This window comes from Geotrypetes seraphini, chromosome 2 (genome assembly GCF_902459505.1).
Source record: "Geotrypetes seraphini chromosome 2, aGeoSer1.1, whole genome shotgun sequence".
NCBI lineage: Eukaryota > Metazoa > Chordata > Amphibia > Gymnophiona > Dermophiidae > Geotrypetes > Geotrypetes seraphini.
In genome coordinates, this window is record NC_047085.1 from 120710961 (window position 1) to 120734520 (window position 23560).

Here is a 23560-nt window from a genome sequence, read left to right on the forward strand (position 1 = left end):
AAGGAATTATAAGATATATTATATCCCACCCTAGCTCTGCCCACTGAATCAGCTGAGTCACCGACCACCTTTATCTGTTCTACACTCTGCTCATCTCCTATATATATTTTTTTTCTCTCTCTCTGTTCCCCTCTTCTTTCCTCTGTCATCAGCCTCTCCAGATATTTTGTTATTGTAATGTAAACCACATTTTGGCCCTTTCATTATATCAATAAGTTGTAAATAAATAAATGCTTTGTTAACCTTTTTGCATACCTTTTTGGCTACAATAACTTTCTGCATCTGCCCCTTAGATTGTAAGCCCTCCAGGGACAGGGAAATACCTACCGTACCTGAAAATAATTCACCTTGCTCTACAACTGAAAACGTTTGAGTTGTTAAAAAAAAAGCAAAACGAACAAAGCAGAAATGCAAAGCACCTGACTCGGCTGCAAGAAATAAACTTTATGTACACAGCAGCCAAAATGTTTTGAATATTCAAATAAGACACTGAATAAACAAAGGGAAGTAAAGTTACCATCACGTGATTTCAAAGTTTGTGGAAAATTTTCTTTAGTTATTTTTTTAGATCTGAGGTCTGCTTAACTAGAGGACAATCTGTCAGAATAAACTGTGTCTTCTGTGCAACGAAAACCAGCTCCCAAGAGTTGCAGGCTCCAGACGTCTCAAGAAAAAGTAAGGAAAACTGGATATTCTTTTTCATATGTAGATTTATTTTATGTATGGGGTTGGTTTTAAAATAAGCAGGTGTTGGAAAGTGCAAAGCTGGGTCTTTTTCGGAATGTACACTACAAAAATGGAAAGACCAGGAAGAAGGCGGGGACTGCAACAGCCGAGCTCCGGCTCTGCTTGTCTCCTGCCCCTCCTTCTGCAGACACCAACCTGTTTCTCAGCACAGAAAGACAAAGACTAAGCTGGGGAAGGAAAATGTGAGAGTGCTGTTCTTGTTTCAGTGGCCAGGAAACAGGTTTTTGAATCTGTCCTGTTTTCCATTCAATCTTTCAATGTTTGATGCCTCACAAGTCGAGCAATTTAGGCTAATTAAACTAGAGATTACAAGAAAGAGAGCTTTCTCCTATGTGGGGCCAACTCTCTGGAACACTGTTTTCCGAGTTCTTTGAGGGTCTGTTGTGCACTTCGAGATAACCTTTCATTGAAATGACTGAAATCTATTTTAGCAATATTATTGATTCTTGAAAATGTTATTGTAAATTTCTTGTTTTAGATTTTGAGTTTTATTCTATAACATTATATCGCAAACTGTGTGCCACTGCACTTTGCCGCAAGATGCTGGCGAGGAGGAGAGGCGCCAGCGCCAGCTGACTGCCTACAGGATGTGCCTCTCGCAGCGAGAGGCATGTTCTGCAGGCAGTCAGCTGGCGCGGGCAATCTCCTCTTCGCTGGCCCCTCTCCTCGCCTCTTCTCTTGCAGCACTGGTGGCTCAGGGCCCGTCTGGAGGGCCTTCGTGCATGCGCGGACGTCAACGTGATGACATCGCAGTGTGCCGTGTCTTCCAGAAGTTTCCGAGACAAAGTTCTATATGCTATCTTTATCGATATATTGTGGAAGTTTGTAGCTTTGTAAACCACTTAATACATTGATACAAGTGATATATCAAGAAAATACACTTCTCCCTCATTATTCGCGGGGGATAGGGGCAGAGCCGGACCGCGAATGGCGAAAAACCGCGAATATCTGGCTCTGACCTACCCCCGCCTCCTTTCCACCTTCCCCTGGCATCCCGGCCTTACCTGGTGGTCTAGCTGGTTTTCGGGGCAGGAGCGATCTTCCTACGCTCCTGCCCCATGCAGATAGCCATTAAGAAATGGCTATCTGCACGGGGCAGGAGCGTAGGAAGATTGCTTTTGCCCTGAAAACCAGCTAGACCACCAGGTAAGGCCAGGATGCCGGTGGGGAAGACAAAAAAATGGGGTTTTCCCTCCTCCCCCCCCAAAAAAAAATTGCGATTATGTGAAATCGCGAGTAGGGAAACCGCGAATGGGGAGGGGGAAGTGTAAATCCAATCCAATCCACACAGAATTTCACTCTATATGCTCTTTCTTTCTCCTCTGGGAGGCTGTGATTGCCAACAGGACTCTGCTGATGGTCAGAGGCTGTGGAATAAGATTTTGTTTGTTTGTTTGTGAGCGAGACACTTATCTTAGAACATCCACAAATAATTATTCTTTTTAGTTACTTTTTCACTGGGGCCCCGATTTTCTAAACTTACCGTGCCTTTAACAATCGAAGCTAAACCAGTTCTAAACGTTTAGCATGAAAGTATTGTAGCTTCCAATGCACATAATGGCTCTGCGCGATCTTTCCATTCTTCGTGGCATCCTTCGATAATACTATGTAAATGTAGTACAAGGAGGTCATGAATATTAAAATGAGCCCTCCGGGGTGATGCCCAGACATTGCCTGGCGATGCACAAAATAAAACGCTGACCTTTAATTCTGCAAACCTACCAGCAGGTCTGGAGGTGCCAGTAGTGTGTTAAAAGTGCATCTCAGTCATGTGTGTTAAAGGCACATCTCATGTATGTGCATCAAAAGTGTACACCAGCAGGTCTGGGCTGCAGATTACATGAGAGAAGATACGTTTATCATGCTTGATGGGGTGGGAAGTCCATATATGCGTGTGTTAAAAGTGCATCTCATGTGCATGTCGTAAAAGGCACATCTCTTGCATCCGTTAAAAGCACAAGCCAGCAGGTCTGAGGCTGCTGGTTGCATGAGAGGTGGAAGGTAAAAAAAAAATAGGGGTGGGTGGGTGAGCAGCATATATGTCCCGCAGAAGCAGTGTAGAAAAAAGGATTTGCATGGTTTGCTGGTAGTTCTCGGCCTCACCCCATTGTCTATATCATCGACGGACGCTTATGATATGTGTCCATGGTACGCTACAATAAGGCACACCTATGCTTGATGCTCATGCATGCCTATGATATAGCATTTCCTGGTGCATATGCACATTTTTTAGGAGGAAGGGCTGTGGCTCACTGGTTTAGCTGCTGCCTCTGCACCGAGAGATTGTGAGATCAAATCCCAGTGCTGCTCCTTGTGACCCTGGGCAAGTCACTTAATCTTCCAGTGCCCATCACTTTGGCACTTCAAAGTGACATAAAGGTGGGATACAAGTCTTCATTCCCTTTCCCCTCTTTCCATGGACTGTTCTGCTCATGTGTCACTCACTTTCACCAACGACCGATCAGATGGAATTTCCATGGATCTCCGCAAAGCTCATTTGCATTTGAAGTTTTGCAGCATCGTTTGGGGGTTTGTTTGTTTTTTAAAATTGGAAAATTTACAAGCACTACAATGACCCATAGGATTTTAATGGTAAGTGAATACTGGGGCCTGAGAAAGCAAGGGAAATTACCAAGACCTCAGAGGAAAAAAAGGTGCTAAACTCAACAAAAAAGATCCCCACCCCAACCATATTCATTGAAAGAGTTTTTTTTTTAAGTGTTAGAGGTGCTCAAAGACTACTTCACCCAAAGAGTTAGCACCTGTGCCATAATTGGTTCAACTGCAAACCTAGAAGCCCATGGCTAAGAGACTGATTTAAACAAAATAGAACAAAAATCTTTAGTCATTGTGACTAGAGCGGGTCTCCAGCACATAGTGCAGTAGCTCCCAACTTTTTTATTTATTTTTGTTTTGGGGCATACCCACTGCACTGGGTTCATCACCCTCACCAAACTCCCCCAAGTCATTTGCCTTTACAGTAATTTGGCTAATCACATAGTTTCACATCATAACTAAAGGTAGAGGCTGTGCTATCTTTTCAACTCTTAGTACAAAATGTTTCATTTGGAAGTTTTTATCTAGCTAATGAGGTCATCACTTGTTTGAATTGACAACAAATGTTGAGAAAGAAACATCCGTGTGATACTGTGGGCTGTGCCTAGGACCGATGTTTAATGCAGATTTTAATCTTTCAACTGTGGAACTGAAGAGGACTGTGAGCTGTTGTCAGTGGCAGCCTCCTTTCAAAGGGAGACTTCTACACATGAGGCACAATGTCCCACTGAGCGGCCTCCCCATGCTGCGGCAGGAAGCCTTCATAAAACGTCATCTCCCTGTGCTGGCGACATGGTGAGGCATCTCCTTTTGCCTCTGGCCACCAATTATTTTATATCACCTCTTAAGTTATCTACACAATTAGCTGTTTTGAGCACACGTGAGGTGTCCAGTGATGGTGTGCCGGCACGGGTTGGTTAATCTGTGCCTTCTATGTTAAGCGCTGGAGGTTCTCTTCTATCGCTGACCTTACACACTGAGGACACCCCGTTTCACACATTTAATTTATTGATTGATTTATTCATATTGGTGCTCAGGTGCTGTATTAATAATAATAATAACTTTATTTTTCTGTACCGCCATAGTCAAAGTGACTTCTAGGCGGTTCACATAGAAAGAATGCTGGACAATCAGCGAATTACAAAATGCAAGAAGAAGGATGTTACATAATAAATTGGAGAAACATGGGGAAAGAATACATGAGAGAAGAAAGATGTTACATAATATATTGGGGTTATAAGGGGAAAGAATACCTGAGAGAAGTCATCTGATTAGGCAAGGAATTTGTATTAAGCGGGTTTGTCTCCCTTTGAGAACCTATTTGACTTTGGCTGCTTCTTGAAGTCTTCTTTCTATGCCAGGGATGGAGCAATGGGCGGATCTGGGTGGAGCAATGGGCCAGGCTGGGGGCGGGTCTTGAAGCTCCTGCTAAGTAGATTGGCCCCCTTGGCAGCTCTTCTGTGGCTGAGAAAATTAAAACTCCTGAAAATTATTAGCCTCCAGCTATGCAAAAAAATTAGCTATTACAGTAAATAATACTAGCTTTTACAAAGCTGTGGTAGAGGTTTCTGGCATGCGGCAGCCCTAAATGATGTTGCCATGCTAGTCCACTTGGATGATGGTCACATTCAGAGGTTTCCCTCTGATGCGGATGGACATGATCATTGATGTACTGGGTAGAGAATGATGGGGAAAAAATTTGTCACCGTCACCGCCCTATCCCTGCGACCACCGCCTCTGTCACCGCCCCATCCCCACGACCACTGTCTCCGCCCCATCCCTGTCCCCGCAACCACTGTCCCCACCCGTCCCTGTCCTCGCGACTACTATCCCTGCAGCATCCATACAAGCCTCAGTACTGCAATAATTAGCTTATTCCTTCCTTATAAATCAAAGTTCTGGCTGCTGAACTTGAGAAAGAGATGTTCAGCTGGCAGGGCTTTGTTTATAAATTTTTATCAACACAACTAATATACTACTTTATCCTAAAGCATAAAAAAGAAAATAAATAAATATAAATTTTTTTTCTACCTTTGTTGTCTGGTTTCTGCTTTCCTCATCTTCTCATTCAATTCCTTCCATCCACTGTATATCTTCTTTCTGCGTCTTCCATTTGCTCTTACTGTGACTCTCCCTTCACCCCCCCTCCACATTGGTCTGGCACCCATCTTCTTCCCTCCCCTCCCCCCTAGGCTGGCATCTTTGTCTTCTTCCCTTCCAGCGTCTTCTCCCCTCTCTGTCTTCCCCATTTTTTCCCTTCAGCATCTTTTCCCCACTCTTTCTTCCTCATTTTTTCCCTGCAGCTTTTTCTCCCCACTCTCTTTTCCCCATTTCCTTTCAGCATCTGTTCCTCTCCACCCCCCTTCCACGTCTGTTCCTTTCTTTTCCACCACCACCCTTCCGTCTCGCCACCTCACCGCCCTTCAGCACCCCTCACGCGGCCCGAGAATCTCCCTCCCTCCTCCTTACCTTCCAGAGTAACTTGCTCAAGCTGGCCGAGCCTGCCTGCAGTCGCGTGTGTCTATGGGCGGAAGTTGCATCAGAGGAGAAGCTTCTGCCCACAGACGCTTGCGACTGCAGGCAGGCTCGGCCGGCTTGAGCAAGTTACTTTGGAAACTAATACGTCGCAAAGGTAAGGGGGAGGGAGGGAGATAGATTCGACCGGTAGGTAGGGAGGAGGGGGGCCATGCGCGTTCCATCCCTTAACTGCGGGGACAAGGCCATTCACTGCTACATAGGGCGGTGGATGACCTTGTCCCTGTGCCTGCAGTGAGCACTCCCCCCCCCCCCCCCACCGTTTCAGCGAGTTACCCATGGCTACCCACGGGTAACAGCCATTGTGTCATTCTCTAGTACTGGGGCTCTGTGCGCACTTTGTAATCCTTTTGTTGGCCACAATGACAACTCCCTTTCACCTTTCTGTCTCGTTGCTTGAGTAATAAATGACAGTGGTGTCTGAGCTGAAGTCCTCAGATCCAGTCCAGTGCAGGTCACTGGTTCCCACTAGGTCCACACTTGTTCTTTCCCTTTCCCTCTTGATAATGTCCAGCTTCCAATGTTCATTCCTCTCATGCTCCATGTGCCAATGATATATTGTTCTTTGTAGCTCAGGTGACCCTTTTCATCATGGACTACATCAGCAGTCGGGTCCCCATGTGGGTTTCCCCCTCTCGCGTCATCCTTATCCTGATTACTTCGGGTCTGCCTTTGCTCTTCCCCAGTCACTTGAATGATGCTGTTTAGCTTAGAGGGCCCACCGTCGAGCACTATATTTGAAGCATATTGATTCTGATCCATAGAGTTTCATGGGGTAGTATTATACTGTATTTGGCAATAAAGTTTTTTGCTTTCACTTAAGTACATTTTTAATGTGTTCTTCACTGTATTTATACTTAAATATTAAAAATATACATTTATTTTTACTTTGACCTGGTACTTTGAACAACACTGTCAGGCACACAGAATCCCCCACCCCCACCCCGGCACCATCGTGACCCCCTGATCAGCTATCCAGAACTCCCAACTCCACCCCACTACCCACTAATGCTGACCCCCGGGGGGGATTTATTGGCCGAGAGGAAACTGGGCTCTGGAGGCAGGAATATTTTGGTTGGAGGGGTGGAGATCTTGTGAAGTGGATGATCTCTGTGGTAGGGCATTCTGGGTACTTGATTGGGGATTAAGTCAGTGTCAAGGATTTCTGGGCGACTGCTCAGGGAATTGGGTTGGTGCTGGGGAATGCAAGTAGATTGGATGAATAGGGGGATCAGCTGTTGATGAGAGATGTGGGGGATGGTGTGTCAGGAACAAATGTATTATTTATTTTTTAGTGAACATGCACTGAGTTACCCAGTGCAGACACTCTAGTTAATGCAGGTGCCATGCATTAACAGCCTGCCATGTGCAGTAAATGCAGGGCAGATACAGGGCACGCTCTTCTGCACAGGCTTTTCAATTATTGCATGTTAATTTTTACATTAAAGGTTCAGTAAGTGCAAATTTAATAAAAGGGCGTCTGTATGCCTTGCAGTGGAAAGTTTAGGGAGATTTTTGTTCCCGTTGCTATTAGTCACTCTTCTGACTGATCTGGAAAGCTTTGCTCATCTGAACAAAGTTGCTAGATAGCAACTGCTTCCTTAGCAGAAAACTGTATTATTGTGGGGCTCATTTTTAAAAGAGAAAAACATCCCCCAAAAATGTGGCATTTGAAAAATTTTCTTGTGAAAACTTCCAGATCGTTATTTTCAAAACCCATATTTTAAGACATTTTTCTATGCTGGTTGTCCCCTGTTTGTTTAAATTCCAAGGGGGCATGTTGAAGGTGTGTTTTGGGCGGGCTTAAGGACTGGACTTTTTGTTGCAATAATTGATTATTTAACAAAACGTCCAGGGCACCATTTAGACATCTGACCAAGTTAAATTGTAAGCTCTTCTGAGAGGGATCTTCTATTAAATGTCAGTATGTACAGCGCTGCATATGCCTTTCAGTGCTCTATAAGTGATAAATAGTAGTAGTAGTAGACCTGTTTTAAAAATGAATAAGGGCCAAAAAAGTGCCCAAACTGACCAGATGACCACTGGAGGGATTAAGGCATGACCTCCTTTACTCTCCCAGTGGTCACTGACCTCCCTCCTAACACCCAAAGACATGAAAGAAACAGTACATTCCAGCCTGTATTACAGCTTCAGATGGCTACACAGACAGCTTAGCAGACGGACACTAGGGGGCACTGTACTGAACGTCACATTAAAAAGCCCCAGGCACACATCTCACTATAAACTGCTATATTGTATGGTGAGCCCTCCAAAACCCCCTGTACCTACATGAGGGCTATTGTTGTGGTATACAGGCGGGTACAGTAGGTTTTGGATGGTTTTGGATGGCAATTCAGGCAGCGAAGATAGACAACCAAGTCTCCAACCTATTGACAACAACCTCAGACTACAAGATGTTCAGAAAGGAAATAAAAACTATACTCTTCAAGAAATCCCTTAATAAAGCTTAATACCATGATAAAGCTTAACCCCCCTCTTACCATCCCCTCCCTAACCCCAGATCCTACTTTTCTCTCTCTTGGAAACCTTCTCTGATCTAACGTTGTAACCCTTCTTCCATAACTCTTTTTGTAATCTGCTTTGAACCGAAAGGTAATGGCGGAATAGAAATCTGTAATGTAATGTAATTTTGGAGGGCTCACCATACAATGGCCCCCTTTTATCAAGCCACATAAGGGTTTTTTTAAATCGTAGACCGCTGTGGTAAAAGCTTCAATGCTCATTGAATTCCTACGAGCGTTAGAGCTTTTATCCCAGGACAAGCAGGCAGCATATTCTTGACTGATGGGTGACGGCACCGACGGAGCCCCGGTACGGACAATTTTAGAGTGATTGCACTCTAAGAACTTTAGAAAGTTCTAGCTAGGCCGCACCGCGCGTGCGCGAGTGCCTTCCCGCCCGACAGAGGCGCGCGGTCCCCAGTTTTCTTAATTCCGCGGAGCTAAGAAGATGCGTGTTTCCAACGGCTGTTGGAAGTTTTTTTTTCTATTTTTCACTTGCCTTCCCGCTCGCGCGTATTTTTCTCTTCATAATTTATTTCTTTCTTTTTCATTTACCGTTTGTGTTAAAAAAAAAAAAAAAAAAATCGTTTTATTTTTTATTTTTTATCAATCTGCCCCGGCGGGGCCTGTTGGCACCATCGAAGCCTCGGGCTTCGATTTTGCTACAGCAGTTTTTCCCTTCATGCCCCCGTCACCGGGTTTCAAAAAGTGTCAGCGGTGTGCACGCCCTATCTCCCTCTCCGACCCGCACAAGTGGTGCCTCCAGTGTCTGGGTCCGGACCATAGGGCTGAAACCTGCACCCGCTGTAGTTCTTTACAAAAAAGAACTTTAAAAAATCGTCAAATTCAGCAGCGGATCCTTTTCGGTACCGCTATGGAAGTTGCACCGGTATCGACGTCGACGACTTCCTCCAAATCGACTCCGACTGCCTCGGCACCGCAAGATACATCGCCGGTGTCGACTCCTGTAGGTAATCCGGCTAAGAAGCCTTCCCCTACTGTTCTAGGCCCGCCAGTCGAGCATGCAGTGAGCCAAGTCCTGCAGACTGAGCGCCGGCCCCGTAAGCGCTCCGCTCCCATTGAAGTCACTGCCTCGTCATCGGCATCGACTTCTCCCGAGCGTCGAGCGGCACCGAAGGTACCGAGCAAGAAAAAACCGGTACCGGTGCCATCGGGACCAACGTTGGATGAGCGCATTGCCTCTATCCTCCAGGTCCAGCTTAAGGAGCAACTCCAACACTTGCTCCCGGCTCTGTTGACTCCGAACCTTCCAGTATCGGTACCGACTGAGCCTTCGGTGCCGTCTGTCGATCAGCCTCTTTTATTGACATCGACTGTTTCAGCACCGCACAAATCTTTATCCATGCCTGTTCTGTCAGCGGAACCGAAGCGGCGTACTACTCCTACGGTTTCTGACCCGGTACCGTTCTCTGAACCCCGTACCGTACTACATTCCCCAGGTACCGTCTCCACCCGTTCAGGTAAATCGGTACGCAAGACTAAGCATACTGAAACATCTACTCCATTTTCCCAGGGCCGTTTCCAATCGGTACGGGACCCTGACTTGTGGGACGATTCAGATGATCCCCTCGGTACCAAGGAAGATTACACATCTGATGAGGATGAACCATCGGTGCAGGATCCTGCTGCTAAGCCAGAGCACTCCTCCTTCACCAAATTTTTAAAGGAGATGTCAGACACCCTTTCTATTCCATTGGAGTCTGACTCTAAAAAATCCAAGGCATTTCTGGATGCTTTGGATTTTGACCAACCTCCTAAAGAGTTTTTAAAGTTGCCCCTCCATGACATCTTGAGGGAAACTTTTTATAAGAATCTGGAAACTCCTTTGACGATTCCAGGAGCCCCAAGAAAACTGGAATCTCTGTATAAAGTGATTCCAATTCCAGGATTTGACAAGCACCAACTTCCCTATGAATCTCTGTTGGTAGAGTCAACCCTAAAAAAATCTGCAGGAGCCAGTGTATATGCCTCTGTCCCTCCTGGCAGAGAAGGAAAGGCCATGGATAAATATGGGAAACGCCTTTACCAAAATGCGATGCTGGCCAACCGTTCAGGTAATTACGCATTCCACTTCTCTTTTTACCTGAAGCATCTCATTCAACAGGTGACCTCTTTTCAGAAGTATATCCCGGACCGTAAGCTTCCTGCTTTTCAGCAATGTACCTCTAGTCTTTTGCAACTCAGGAAGTTTATGGTCCGTTCAATTTATGATACTTTTGAACTGACATCACGGGCTACTGCTATGTCTGTGGCAATGAGAAGGTTGGCATGGCTACGGGTCTCAGACCTGGATGTAAACCACCAGGACCGGCTTGCCAATGCGCCTTGCCTAGGGGATGAGCTGTTTGGGGAGTCTATGGATACCACCACGCAAAAGCTCTCCGCCCATGAAACTCGGTGGGACACCTTGTTGAAAAACAAGAAGAAACCTCCTCCTCCTCGTCCATTCAGGCAGCAATCTTCATACCAAAGGAGGTTTTCTGCTCGACCGGCTCAGCCTCATCCCCCTCAACCTCGCAGACAGCGTCAACAGCAGCAAAAGGCCCGTCAGCAACAACAGCCTGCTGTAAAGCCTGCTCCTCAACCTAAGCCGACGCAGCCCTTTTGACTCTCTTCTCCAGGGCATTGCCAGTCTTCCTCCCTCATGTCCTCTTCCTCAGCCCATAGGAGGTCGACTACAGGTTTTTCTTTCTCGCTGGGAAGCAATCACCTCCGACCAGTGGGTCCTTGCTATCATCGCCCACGGCTACTCCCTACACTTTCAGACTCCTCCACCATTAAGTCTGCCAAAAGAGTCTGCTTCCAACAAGGCTCAGTCCCTCCTCCTCGCTCAGGAGGTTCAATCCCTCCTTCTTAATGCCATCGAACCAGTTCCTCTAGACCAGCAAGGACTGGGATTTTATTCCCGGTACTTTCTCGTACCCAAAAAGACCGGAGATCTCGGACCAATATTAGATCTCAGGGATCTCAACAAATGTTTGGTCAAGGAGAAGTTCAAGATGTTATCTCTTGCCACCCTATACCCTCTTCTCTCTCAGGAAGACTGGCTATGTTCCCTCGATCTCAAGGAGGCGTATACTCACATTCCTATTCATCTGATGTCCAGACAATACCTTCGCTTCCTTGTCAACCAACATCATTACCAATACAAGGTGTTACCCTTCGGCCTAGCCTCCTCTCCCAGGATATTCACCAAATGTCTGATTGTGGTCGCAGCTTATCTCCGCTCCCACAACTTTCAAGTCTTCCCTTATCTGGACGACTGGCTCATCAAGGCTCCTTCTCCTCAGGCCGTTCACATAGCCACCAATCAGACCATTCACTTCCTTCGACTGTTGGGGTTCGAAATCAATCTACCCAAGTCGCACCTCATTCCAACTCAGCGACTTCAATTCATTGGAGCCATTCTGGATACTATTCGGATGAGGGCGTTTCTTCCTCCAAACCGCCTTCACACCATCCTTCATCTCTGTCAGCAGGTGTTCCAGCAAACTTCCATCTCTGCAAATCACATGATGGTGCTCTTGGGACACATGGCCTCCACAGTACATGTCACACCCTTCGCACGTCTCCACCTGCGTACTCCTCAATGGACCTTAGCGACCCAGTGGTCCCAAGCGACGGATCCTGTTTCACAACTCATATCTGTGACCTCGTCTCTTCGACAGTCGCTTCTTTGGTGGTTGACATCCTCAAATCTATCCAGAAGTCTGCTGTTCCATCTACCTCCTCATCAACTGGTCATCACCACGGATTCCTCCCCCTATGCATGGGGAGCTCACTTGAACGAGTTCCAAACTCAGGGGTTTTGGTCCACCCAGGAAAAGAAACACCATATCAATTTCCTGGAACTCAGAGCGATGTTTTACGCCCTCAAAGCTTTTCAACATCTTCTTTTTCCTCAGGTACTTCTCATTTGCACAGACAACCAAGTTGCAATGTACTACATCAACAAACAGGGAGGGACGGGATCCCGTCTCTTGTGTCAGGAAGCTTAAAGGATTTGGACCTGGGCGACTGCTCGTCACCTATTCCTGAAGGCAGTCTACATCCAAGGGGAACAGAATTGCCTAGCAGACAATCTCAGCAGAATTCTTCAACCTCACGAATGGACTCTCGACCCTTCGACTCTCCAGTCCATTTTCTCTCAATGGGGCACACCTCAAGTGGATCTTTTTGCAGCTCCCCACAACCATCAACTGCCCCTGTTTTGCTCCAGACTTTACTCTCCTCACCGTCTGGAACCCGATGCATTTCTCCTGGATTGGACCAATCTCTTCCTTTATGCATTCCCTCCTCTTCCGCTCATGCTGCACACACTATTCAAGCTCAAGAGGGAACAAGCCACCATGATTCTCATCGCTCCACGGTGGCCAAGACAGCATTGGTTCCCCCTTCTGCTTCAACTCAGTTCCAGGGAACCCATACCTCTTCCACTGTTTCCTTCACTACTTACACAGCATCAGCAAACGCTACTTCATCCCAGCTTACAGTATCTGCACCTGACAGCTTGGTATCTCTCGGGCTGACTTCGGCTCACGCTCTCCTCTCTCAGCCTGTCCGTTCTATTATTGATGCCTCCAGGAAACCGGCCACTCTTCAATGTTACCAACAAAAGTGGTCTCGGTTTTCTTCCTGGTGCCTGTTACATCACCATAATCCCATATCTACAGCAGTGGGACTGGTGTTGGACTATCTTTTGTCCTTATCTGACTCTGGTCTTAAATCCTCTTCGATAAGAGTTCACCTTAGTGCTATTGCAGCTTTTCATGAGCCGATTCATGGAAAACCCCTCTCAGCTCATCCCTTAGTTTCAAGGTTCATGAAGGGCCTTTTCAATGTGAAGCCACCTCTTAAGGCCCCTCCTGTTGTATGGGATCTTAATGTGGTTCTTTCTGCGTTAATGAAGCCTCCTTTCGAGCCCTTGGCCACAACGCATTTTAAATTTCTAACTTGGAAAGTGGTTTTTCTGATAGCTCTCACTTCTGCCAGGAGGGTCAGTGAGCTCCATGCACTGGTGGCGGATCCACCTTTCACTGTTTTTCACCATGATAAGGTCGTCCTCCGTACACATCCAAAGTTCCTTCCTAAGGTTGTGTCTGATTTTCATCTTAACCAATCCATCGTTCTACCTGTTTTTTTCCCAAAGCCTCATTCTAATCCAGGTGAACAGGCTTTGCATACCTTGGATTGTAAACGTGCTCTGGCTTACTATCTTGATCGCACCAAACCTCACAGATCATCTCCTCAACTGTTTTTGTCCTTTGATCCTAACAAGTTGGGTCATCCTGTATCTAAACGCACTCTGTCCAATTGGCTTGCTGCTTGCGTTTCATTCTGTTATGCTCAGTCGGGCCTGACACTGGAAGGTTCTGTCACGGGCCACAAGATTAGAGCTATGGCAGCGTCTGTAGCTTTCCTCCGTTCCACTCCTATTGAGGAAATCTGCAAGGCTGCTACTTGGTCCTCAGTTCATACTTTTACATCTCACTATTGTCTGGATGCATTCTCCAGACGGGATGGACACTTCGACCAATCTGTTTTACAAAATTTGTTTTCCTAATGGCCAACCTTCCCTCCGTCCCTCTTTTTGTTAGCTTGGAGGTCACCCATCAGTCAAGAATATGCTGCCTGCTTGTCCTGGGATAAAGCACAGTTACTTACCGTAACAGGTGTTATCCAGGGACAGCAGGCAGATATTCTTGCGTCCCTCCCACCTCCCCGGGTTGGCTTCTTAGCTGGCTTATCCTAACTGGGGACCGCGCGCCTCTGTCGGGCGGGAAGGCACTCGCGCACGCGCGGTGCGGCCTAGCTAGAACTTTCTAAAGTTCTTAGAGTGCAATCACTCTAAAATTGTCCGTACCGGGGCTCCGTCGGTGCCGTCACCCATCAGTCAAGAATATCTGCCTGCTGTCCCTGGATAACACCTGTTACGGTAAGTAACTGTGCTTTACCGCAGTGGCCTGCAATAAATGCAGCTTGATAAAAGGGGGCCAATATAAGCAGGTTATAGTGAAATGTGTACCTAGGACATTTCAATGTGACAATCACTGAAGTACCCCATAGAGCAGGTCCAACCTTTTGGCTTCCCTGGGCCGCATTGGCTGAAAAAAATGTTTCTGGGACCGCACAAATGCGCAAACGCTGCAGCAAGACAGAGGAGGGAGCTGGCAAGACAGTAAACATCTGGGAGCAGCAGAGGAAAACACTGCATCGCCCTCAACCGGGGTCTCACAAAATACTTCACGGGACCGCAGGTTGGACACCCCTGCCATAGAGTGCCCCTTTGTTCTGCTCAGATGTCTGTGACCAGTTTGCTAAGAACGCTTGCAGCTTGTATGTCCCGATGGCTTGTTTGTGTGAGTTTTCTGTTTGAACAGGGATTTTTTTTTTTTTTTTTTTAATGGTCAATAAAGATAGACACCCTATGGGCAAGCACAACTAGAAATGGTCATTTTTGAAAATAGAGAGAAATTTTGTTGTATTGAAAATGGTCATTTTCTCTACTAGATTTTTGGATGTTTTCCCTGGATGTTTCCTCCGAAACATCCAAACTCAGACTTGGACATCTTATCGAAAATGCCCCTCTGTATATCCTGTACCGGTATCTCACTAATGCATTAGGAATGGAATTTAGGTTAAGGAGTACCAGGGAATGTTCATCCAATGTACAGATCCTATTTCCTTTTTTAATAAAACGGAAATGGAGCTATCCATAAAAATATAGCCCCCCCCCCTTTTATCAAGCTGCATTAGGATTTTTTTTTATTGCAGGCCGCTGTGGTAAAAGCTCTGACGCTCATAGAATTTCTATGAGCGTCGGAGCTTTTACCGCTGTGGCTGGCAATAAAAAACCCTAACGCGGCTTCATAAAAGGGGTTATGAATTTTTTAAAATTATTTTTTAATGGCAGTTTTCAATTTTCAGTGCCTTACTTCAGGTGCCATTTATAGAATCTGGATCCATATGCCAACAGAATCCTTCACCTAAGTTGCAGATGCAGATCATGACTCTCACCCGATACAAAATAAGGAACTGCAAAATAACATGCAGACAAGATACTGCATGTCTTTCAACACCAGAAAAATAGAAAGAAATACATGTCCTTCTGCACAGTGTAGAATAACACTGGCAAATGCAATTTCTCAAAATGGACATAATTTAATCACTAAACAAAATAAAATCATTTTTCATAGCTTTGTTGTCTGGAGATTTTATTTTTCTAATCATCTTATTCCCAGTGTCTGGTGCTGTTTCTCTTTGTGTATTTAGCTTTGTTTACTTAAAAGAAGAAAGGAGAAAATCCTATACTTTATATCATTTCAAGGACTGTAACAATCTTTATTAACCAACATCCTGGCTTGAAGTGTGATCTCTACAGAAACAGTTGCAATGACTGGGAGGTAAACTCTGTTCCCATTCTAGGGGGGTGCGTTCCCCCCTTGTTGAGTTTCACATTTCTGAGCAACTTAAAACATATTGATTACACTTCATAGACAGGTTTGTGTTGAATGCGAAGTCAGTTCATATATTATTTATCAAAGCAATTTCTGACTTCTTCTAGTTTTCACTAGTAACATCCCCGCCATCTCATAAGGAAAATTACATCCATCTTTAGCACTAATCTTTCATATGCAGTTTTCTTCTAATTTCTGCCTCCTTCTCATCCAGTTTTCCATCTTTCTTCTTTTTCATCCATGTGCATTATTTCTCATTCTCTCCCCTTCCATCCATGTGCATTCCCCTCACTCCCTTCCATTCTGTACATACATGTTTCCTCCTTACCTCCCTTCTATTCATGTGCATCACTCACTTCCCTTCTATACATGTGTGCTCCTTCCTTCCTTCCTTCCTCCCTCACTTCCCTTCTATCCATGGGCAGTATTTTCCTCTCTCCCTTCCCTTTTATATATGTGTGGCCCCCCTCCTCCCATACCACTTTTATACATATGCAAGATTTTGTCCCCTTCCATCCATGAGCATTTCCACCTCCCTTCCCTTCTATCCAGGGGCATTATTTTTCTCTCTCCCTGTCCATCCATGTGAATTTCCCCCGCTATGTTTTCTATACATATACGTTCACCACCCAACACAAGGGTGAAAGGGAGGTAAGGAGGTGATTCTGGACTGCTAGGGGGCATTTTGGATGTAGTGATGATACCTATGCCCGCAGGATCCCTGCGGATTCCATGACACATCGGGTTGAAAAACACTGATGTAAGGGTATACTCTCCCTGGGATGTTCTTGTTGTCTAGGGGCTACATATGCCAGAATCTTTTTTCATGAAATTACTGTATTATATGCCAAGGTCTGGGCACTGTTGAAGTTTACATTAATGTACAACTTTAATACTTTTATAACAGGTAGAAAATGAGAACGAACAAGAAACAATGGTTAAAGAGGAAACCCATAACACAATCACAGCAGAATATGAAATTAAGGCAGATCAGGCATAGCCAGAAGTCTGTAACTATATTACAGGTAAATATGATATGAATTTATTTCTATATCGCCTATCAAAATTATCTAAGTGGTTTACAATTTGGTATATAATTTTGAGAAAATGTGTAGGTTTATTGAATAATCGTATGCAGAAGGAATACTGACCTTAAGGATGTCCGCTAAATTCATCACTAATACCTCTGATGGGTTGGTTTTTTAAAAAAAAATCTAATAACACAAAGTATTAAGGAGTCCCAAAAGGTAACCGACTCTATTAAAATTGTGACTACATTGAATTTTTCTAGAAGTTCTGCAAGTTACTAGACATCACATGGTATTGCAGTCGGCATAGAATTTGGAATGAGGCTGTAAGAAAGGAACTAAGCTGATATTCAGCAGGGTAGTCTCCAGATAAAGCTCTTTTTATGTGAAATAGCACAGTTTTAGTTTTGCAACAAAGCTTAGTAACTAGTGCAATGTTTACCGTGTGTGATGAAATAACTCACTTTAATATGTATTTTGAGCTTCCAGCAACTGATATCCTGGTTTGAGTCTCATTTTTGAAGGTTCTCCCATAGATTATCATTATAAAAAACTCAGAATGCCCATAAACATATTTTTAAAGACTTGCTGATCACAGCCTAATACATGGGCTGCCATATCTGGACTTTTGTTGGACAATGTTGACATCTTGTGGTCAATTATAAATTACAGTTGTCTTGCCTGAATTTTGTAAAAGGTTTTATGGATGCCTATTAATCACTATTCTTATGGAAAACAGTAGTGAAAATGTAATTTTTGTAATGTAGTTATTGATTACACAACACATATTTAAGTTTTAAAGATCTCTATTTTTCTCAGTTATTATTGTGGAGATTTTTTGAATTCTGCTGTACAGTATGCAACTGTTAAATAAAATGAAATAATACTATGGATTGGGGACAGGAGTATGGGCAATAGGTTCCACATTCATATAAAGGGGGGGGGGGAGAGCAGGGTAAATATTTAAGTGCAGTGCCCTGCCCTGCTAGATTCCTCCCTCCCTCCCATGCCCTGCCAGACTCTGCACCCAAACCCACTCCTTCCCGTCCCTTCCCTGCCATGCCAGGTTATGTTCCCTGTTCCCCCTCCCTTCCGATGCCTTACAGCAGTGTTTCTCAACAGCGAGCCACCTGTTGGGGGTACGTGGGCTGGCTGCTGCCAGGGATCTCTCCTTGCCTGCCCCCTCCCACTGAAGCTACTGCCGCCGCTGATTCCTCCCTGCCCCACCCCCGAAGCCAACCCTGCCACCTAACATGCTCCATTCCCACCCCCCTGCTGCCGCAGCAGCAGCAACAGGGACAGGACAGGCCAGCTGCATACAGCAACTGCACGCGGCCATCCCACAAGCCTTTCCCCCAACGTCAATTCTGACGTCGGAGAGAAGATTCCAGGCCAGCCAATCGCTGCCTGGCTGGCCCAAAACCTTCTCTCCAATGTCAGAATTGATGTCGTGGGGAAGGCTTGTGGGCTGGCCATGTGCAGTCACTGCATGCATCTGGCCCATCTCGTCCCTGTTGTTGCTGCTGCGTTGGCAGGGTGGGTGGGAATGAAGCATGTCAGGAGGCAGGGGCGGCTTCAGGGGTGGGGCAGGGAAGAATCGGCAGCGGTTTCAGTGGGGGACAGGCAGGGAGAGGAAGAAAAAGTTGGGGGAATGGTATGTTGGTTGGGGTGGGGAGGCATGGAGAAATTGGCGGTGGTGGCTTCAGCGGGGGGGGGGGGCATGCAGGGAGAGAGGAAAAAAAGTTGGACTCATGGAGGGACAGGGATGTTGGTTGGGGACTGGAATGAGATCTGGAGGAGAGGAAGCATGCAGGAGGCAGAAAGAAAGAAATATTGGATGCACAGTCAGAAGGAAGTGCAACCAGAGACTCATGAAATCACCAGGCAACAAAGATAGGAAAAATGATTTTATTTTCAATTTAGTGATCAAAATATGTCAGTTTTGAGAATTTATATATGCTGTCTATATTTTGCTCTATTTGTCTATTTTTTCTATAGTTGTTACTGATTGCATATTTTAAAGTCATCTGCCTTGACCTCTTTGAAATCCCCTCCCGAATATAAATGATAATTAACATTTTCTCTGCATACAGTGTGCTTTGTGTGTTTTTTAAATTTTGTGGCTACCATTATATATTAAGATTATATTGTGTGTATATGAAAAATGGATGGAAGAAATTGCATTACAATTAGTACTATTATTATGGGGGCGGAGTTTAGGTGGGTTTGGGGCGGAGTTTGGGCGGGTTTGGGGCAGAGCTTGGGTGGGGGTACTCGGTTGGTATTTGTTAGGCTTAGGGGGTACTTGGCTTGAAAAAGTTGAGAAACACTGCCTTACAGGTCTCCACCAGGCCTGCCGTAAGACCTGGTGGTCCAGTGGTGGGCTAGGACAGGAGGGATCCCTCCCGTCTCCTGTCCCTGCCAACTTTAACAACTTTTATCTCCCTCCTGCCAATGTTTAATCATGAAGAAGTGGATTCTATGCAGATTATCAGATACAACTCTGGCTCCCTTTTGGACAGACTGGATGGCCATGCAGATCTTAATCATTAGAACATAAAAATAACATACTGGACCAATCGTCCATCTAGTCAAGTATCCTAGTCTGGGCTTTCAAGATGATATTTTTAAACAACGTAAAAAACAAACACTACTGCTTATTGAAACTTCAAACTACAATCATGTTTATAGTCTATAGTTTATTCATTTGTATCCTGCTTTATACAAAGTGGGTCACAGCAAATATATACACAATAAAATAACAATATTATATAAACTCTATTCAGAACATTGAGTCACAAACATTTCATTATAGTTACTTCAGAATGACATATAGAAGAGGAAAAAGCATCAGAACCCCAGCTATCTGCTTCTATAAATTCAATGATAGTTTTTTTGTGAGTAAAGGGAACCTCACTGGCATAAAAACCTCCTCACTGTCTACTATTTATCCTTGTGCAATGCAAATTACTCAATTATGAATCTGAAGATAATGAATGTTCAAATACTTATCTGAAAATAGGAACCTGCCACATTGACGATGGCCAGCGTTTCACAGTTTCAGCTGCTTTAGGATGTGAACTTAAAACATCAGATTCCTACAAAGCAATAATACATGCAAAAAACTTTCAAAACATTTTCAACATGATTGTTATAATATATTTCTATATGTGCACGTGTTCTGCGCGCTACATTTGTGTCTTCACAGATGCACGGCTATAAATTGCCATGCTTGCTTTTCTGTATTAATCTTAACCTTAGGCACTATTTAAACGAACTTGAATGAAGAATCATCAAATAACTACCCATCCAATAATGTCAGAACTAATCTAACATTAATGTAGCACTTCATTCATCAAGACTGCAAGCTGTCTTATTGATTCTCAGTGGTCCACTAGGCACTCAAATTGCTTTCATAGTGCTGAGCTTTATGCTCCCAATCGTCATTGGATCCGATAATATTAAATTATTTAAATACTTATATTTAAATTATTTTATGTTGTATCTTAAATAAATATATACTAAGGGGTAAATTCTCTATTACTGCGTTTAACTTAGGCGTGCTTTGGACGTCCGATGTAAGTGAATAATTACGGAGTTAAGGGTCTTAATTAATGTTAATTGGGAAATTAACGACGCATAGACGTCCCTATGAGGTAGTTGACGGACTGACGTCTATAGAAAGCATAGTCCCGTCTCCAGCTCTGGACGTGGGCGTTCCGTGGGCGTGCCAAATGGGGACGCTAGATGAGCGCTACCTGAGCGAGCAACTGCGTCTAAATATCGTGTATTATGTAGACGTAAGAAACCCTGGTCTAACTTGGATTTCAATGCCGTTTCAACTATCGTAATTGCGGCTCTTTGTTAGACGCGAGGCAGACGTCCGCTGTGTTTTTTCATCAATAATTCCAATAGTGAGTTTGAATAGGTAATTTTCATCTTTTCTCTGTCCTAATAAATATAATGACACCATAACAATGGAACACATTATATTGCATGGATAACAAACCACATTTCTGCCCAAACAATAATATAATTTACACATGGCTTTTACAACCCCCTTTTTTTTCTCAACAAACAGCACTGCAATCGGCTCTCTTTTGAAAGCAAAGAAAAACCAGCACACATTATCAGCACTTAAAAAGAGAATAAACAGATACACACCTTAACATTCAGCTTCCCTCATTGCAAAATGGAGGTCTTCAGTTGCACAAAACTGACCTCATTGTGACCTCATCAATCTGCACCTTCAAAGTAGTATGCCACAATTAAAAGATGTGCTGGGTGTAGAACTCACAACCTCTGGATGTTAGGAGCACAGGCTCCTAACACATAGGCTCCTAACACATAGAGCTACAGCTGCTTCTACTTAGGTCCATCTCACCACCCTTCCATATCATACTTGACTGAGCTGTCTATGCTCATTAGCGATCATATCAGGATGAACTCAAATAAGTTTAAGCAAAGGAATGCCTAAAGATTTGGAAGGTTTTCAAGTAGAAAACAAATATCAACTATGTATTAAAGAATTGCAGCACAAATGACGCTGATCGGTAAGGGCAAAAAAACCACCACTTTTCCGATATGACGCCTAAACGGAACAGATTACTTACAGTCATATATGCATTAGTACAGTGCTTAGAATGAAGATTAGCGTGTGAGAAAAATGGAGCTCCACCTCACATGCATTCAAGCACACTTGGGAATATGGGTTTGGGGCTCAGTGAAAGCAGCGCTTTTAACCATTGAGCTACCACTCTTTTATCTCAGCCTACTATGACATTATAGCTAAACTCCTTTTTCCTTAGCACTTCACTAAGATATGATATGACAAGGGAGCCAGAGGCATTGGAGCTGTAGCTCAGTGAGGAAAGGCACTCTCTACCAATCTTCTGGGCTTTGAGGGTTCAAATCCCAGCCTGTATTTTACTTGTGGCATATCTACCTTCCAGGTGCACTTTGATGATGCTTTCCACTTCTTATAGGAGTTGAATATAACATTACTGTACAACTTTGCTGTGTAGCAGAAAAATAAACTTTTCCCCCTTCCATGCTAAGAATTTGAGTTCAACTCATCTTATATTTCTCCTTTTAAACATGGCATACTTTGTTAGTTTATATCATGGTAAAGTATACATTTCTGAAATGGTGAAGAAACAATAATATACAACTGCAGTGTTTTGTCTCACCAAACTGCTATAAGCACAAGAAAGCATTTGTAGCTCAACTCGGTAATGCTCCTGTTCCGAGTTCTGACCTCTGAAACTCCCCGGTTCGACTCCCACCTTTGCTCATTTTAATAAGTTTTTTCCTATTAGCTCTTATAACAGGGTCTACATGGTGGACTTCGCCATTTGTAAGGTGCACATTTCCCTTTCCAGGCAAACCTATTTTCAACTTACCATGGCTCGGACATCCTAAGCAGTGATGAGAGCACATTAACCAGGCGATCCACAAATGTCATCTTGCTGTCAGAGGAAAGGTTTCCTCTCATCACTGCTTAGGATGTCCGAGCCATGGTAAGTTGAAAATAGGTTTGCCTGGAAAGGGAAATGTGCACCTTACAAATGGCGAAGTCCACCATGTAGACCCTGTTATAAGAGCTAATAGGAAAAAACTAGGACCTTATTAAAATGAGCAAAGGTGGGAGTCGAAACAGGGAGTTTCAGAGGTCAGAGCTCGGAACAGGAGCATTACCGTGTTGACCTAGAAATGCTTTCTTGTGCTTATAGCAGTTTGGTGAGACAAAACACTGCAGTTGTATATTATTGTTTCTTCACCATTTCAGAAATGTATACTTTACCATGATAAAAACTAACAAAGTATGCCATGTTTAAAAGGAGAAATATAAGATGAGTTGAACTCAAATTCTTAGCATGGAAGGGGGAAAAGTTTATTTTTCTGCTACACAGCAAAGTTGTACAGTAATGTTATATTCAACTCCTATAAGAAGTGGAAAGCATCATCAAAGTGCACCTGGAAGGTAGATATGCCACAAGTAAAATACAGGCTGGGATTTGAACCCTCAAAGCCCGGAAGATTGGTAGAGAGTGCCTTTCATCACTGAGCTACAGCTCCAATGCCTCTGGCTCCCTTGTTATATCATATCTTAGTGAAGTGCTAAGGGAAAAGGAGTTTAGCTATAATGTCATAGTAGGCTGAGATAAAAGAGTGGTAGCTCAATGGTTAAAAGCGCTGCTTTCACTGAGCCCCAAACCCATATTCCCAAGTGTGCTTGAATGCATGTGAGGTGGAGCTCCATTTTTCTCACACGCTAATCTTCATTCTAAGCACTGTACTAATGCATATATGACTGTAAGTAATCTGTTCCGTTTAGGCGTCATACCGGAAAAGTGGTGTTTTTTTTTGCCCTTACCGATCAGCGTCATTTGTGCTGCAATTCTTTAATACATAGTTGATATTTGTTTTCTACTTGAAAACCTTCCAAATCTTTAGGCATTCCTTTGCTTAAACTTATTTGAGTTCATCCTGATATGATCGCTAATGAGCATAGACAGCTCAGTCAAGTATGATATGGAAGGGTGGTGAGATGGACCTAAGTAGAAGCAGCTGTAGCTCTATGTGTTAGGAGCACAGGCTTCTAACACATAGGCTCCTAACATCCAGAGGTTGTGAGTTCTACACCCAGCACATCTTTTAATTGTGGCATACTACTTTGAAGGTGCAGATTGAT

At 44.2% G+C, this 23560-nt stretch overlaps 1 protein-coding gene across 11 annotated transcripts in view; it reads left to right on the top strand.

Annotated features, from left to right (window-relative positions):
- Nucleotides 1-23560, top strand: part of ST18 (ST18 C2H2C-type zinc finger transcription factor) — a 684113-nt gene that overhangs the window by 37612 nt on the left and 622941 nt on the right. For 9 of the 11 annotated variants that reach the window (XR_004538340.1, XM_033933682.1, XM_033933686.1 and 6 more), the window contains one exon: nt 16746-16863. Coding sequence is in view for 10 of the 11 variants with exons in the window: in XM_033933682.1 (XP_033789573.1) it covers nt 16753-16863 (111 nt within the window). In the remaining variant the exon portion in view is untranslated. Of the gene's footprint in view, nt 1-556; nt 676-877; nt 930-16745; nt 16864-23560 lie in introns of those variants that run through there. The other 2 variants (XM_033933685.1, XM_033933689.1) reach the window with 2 other exon arrangements.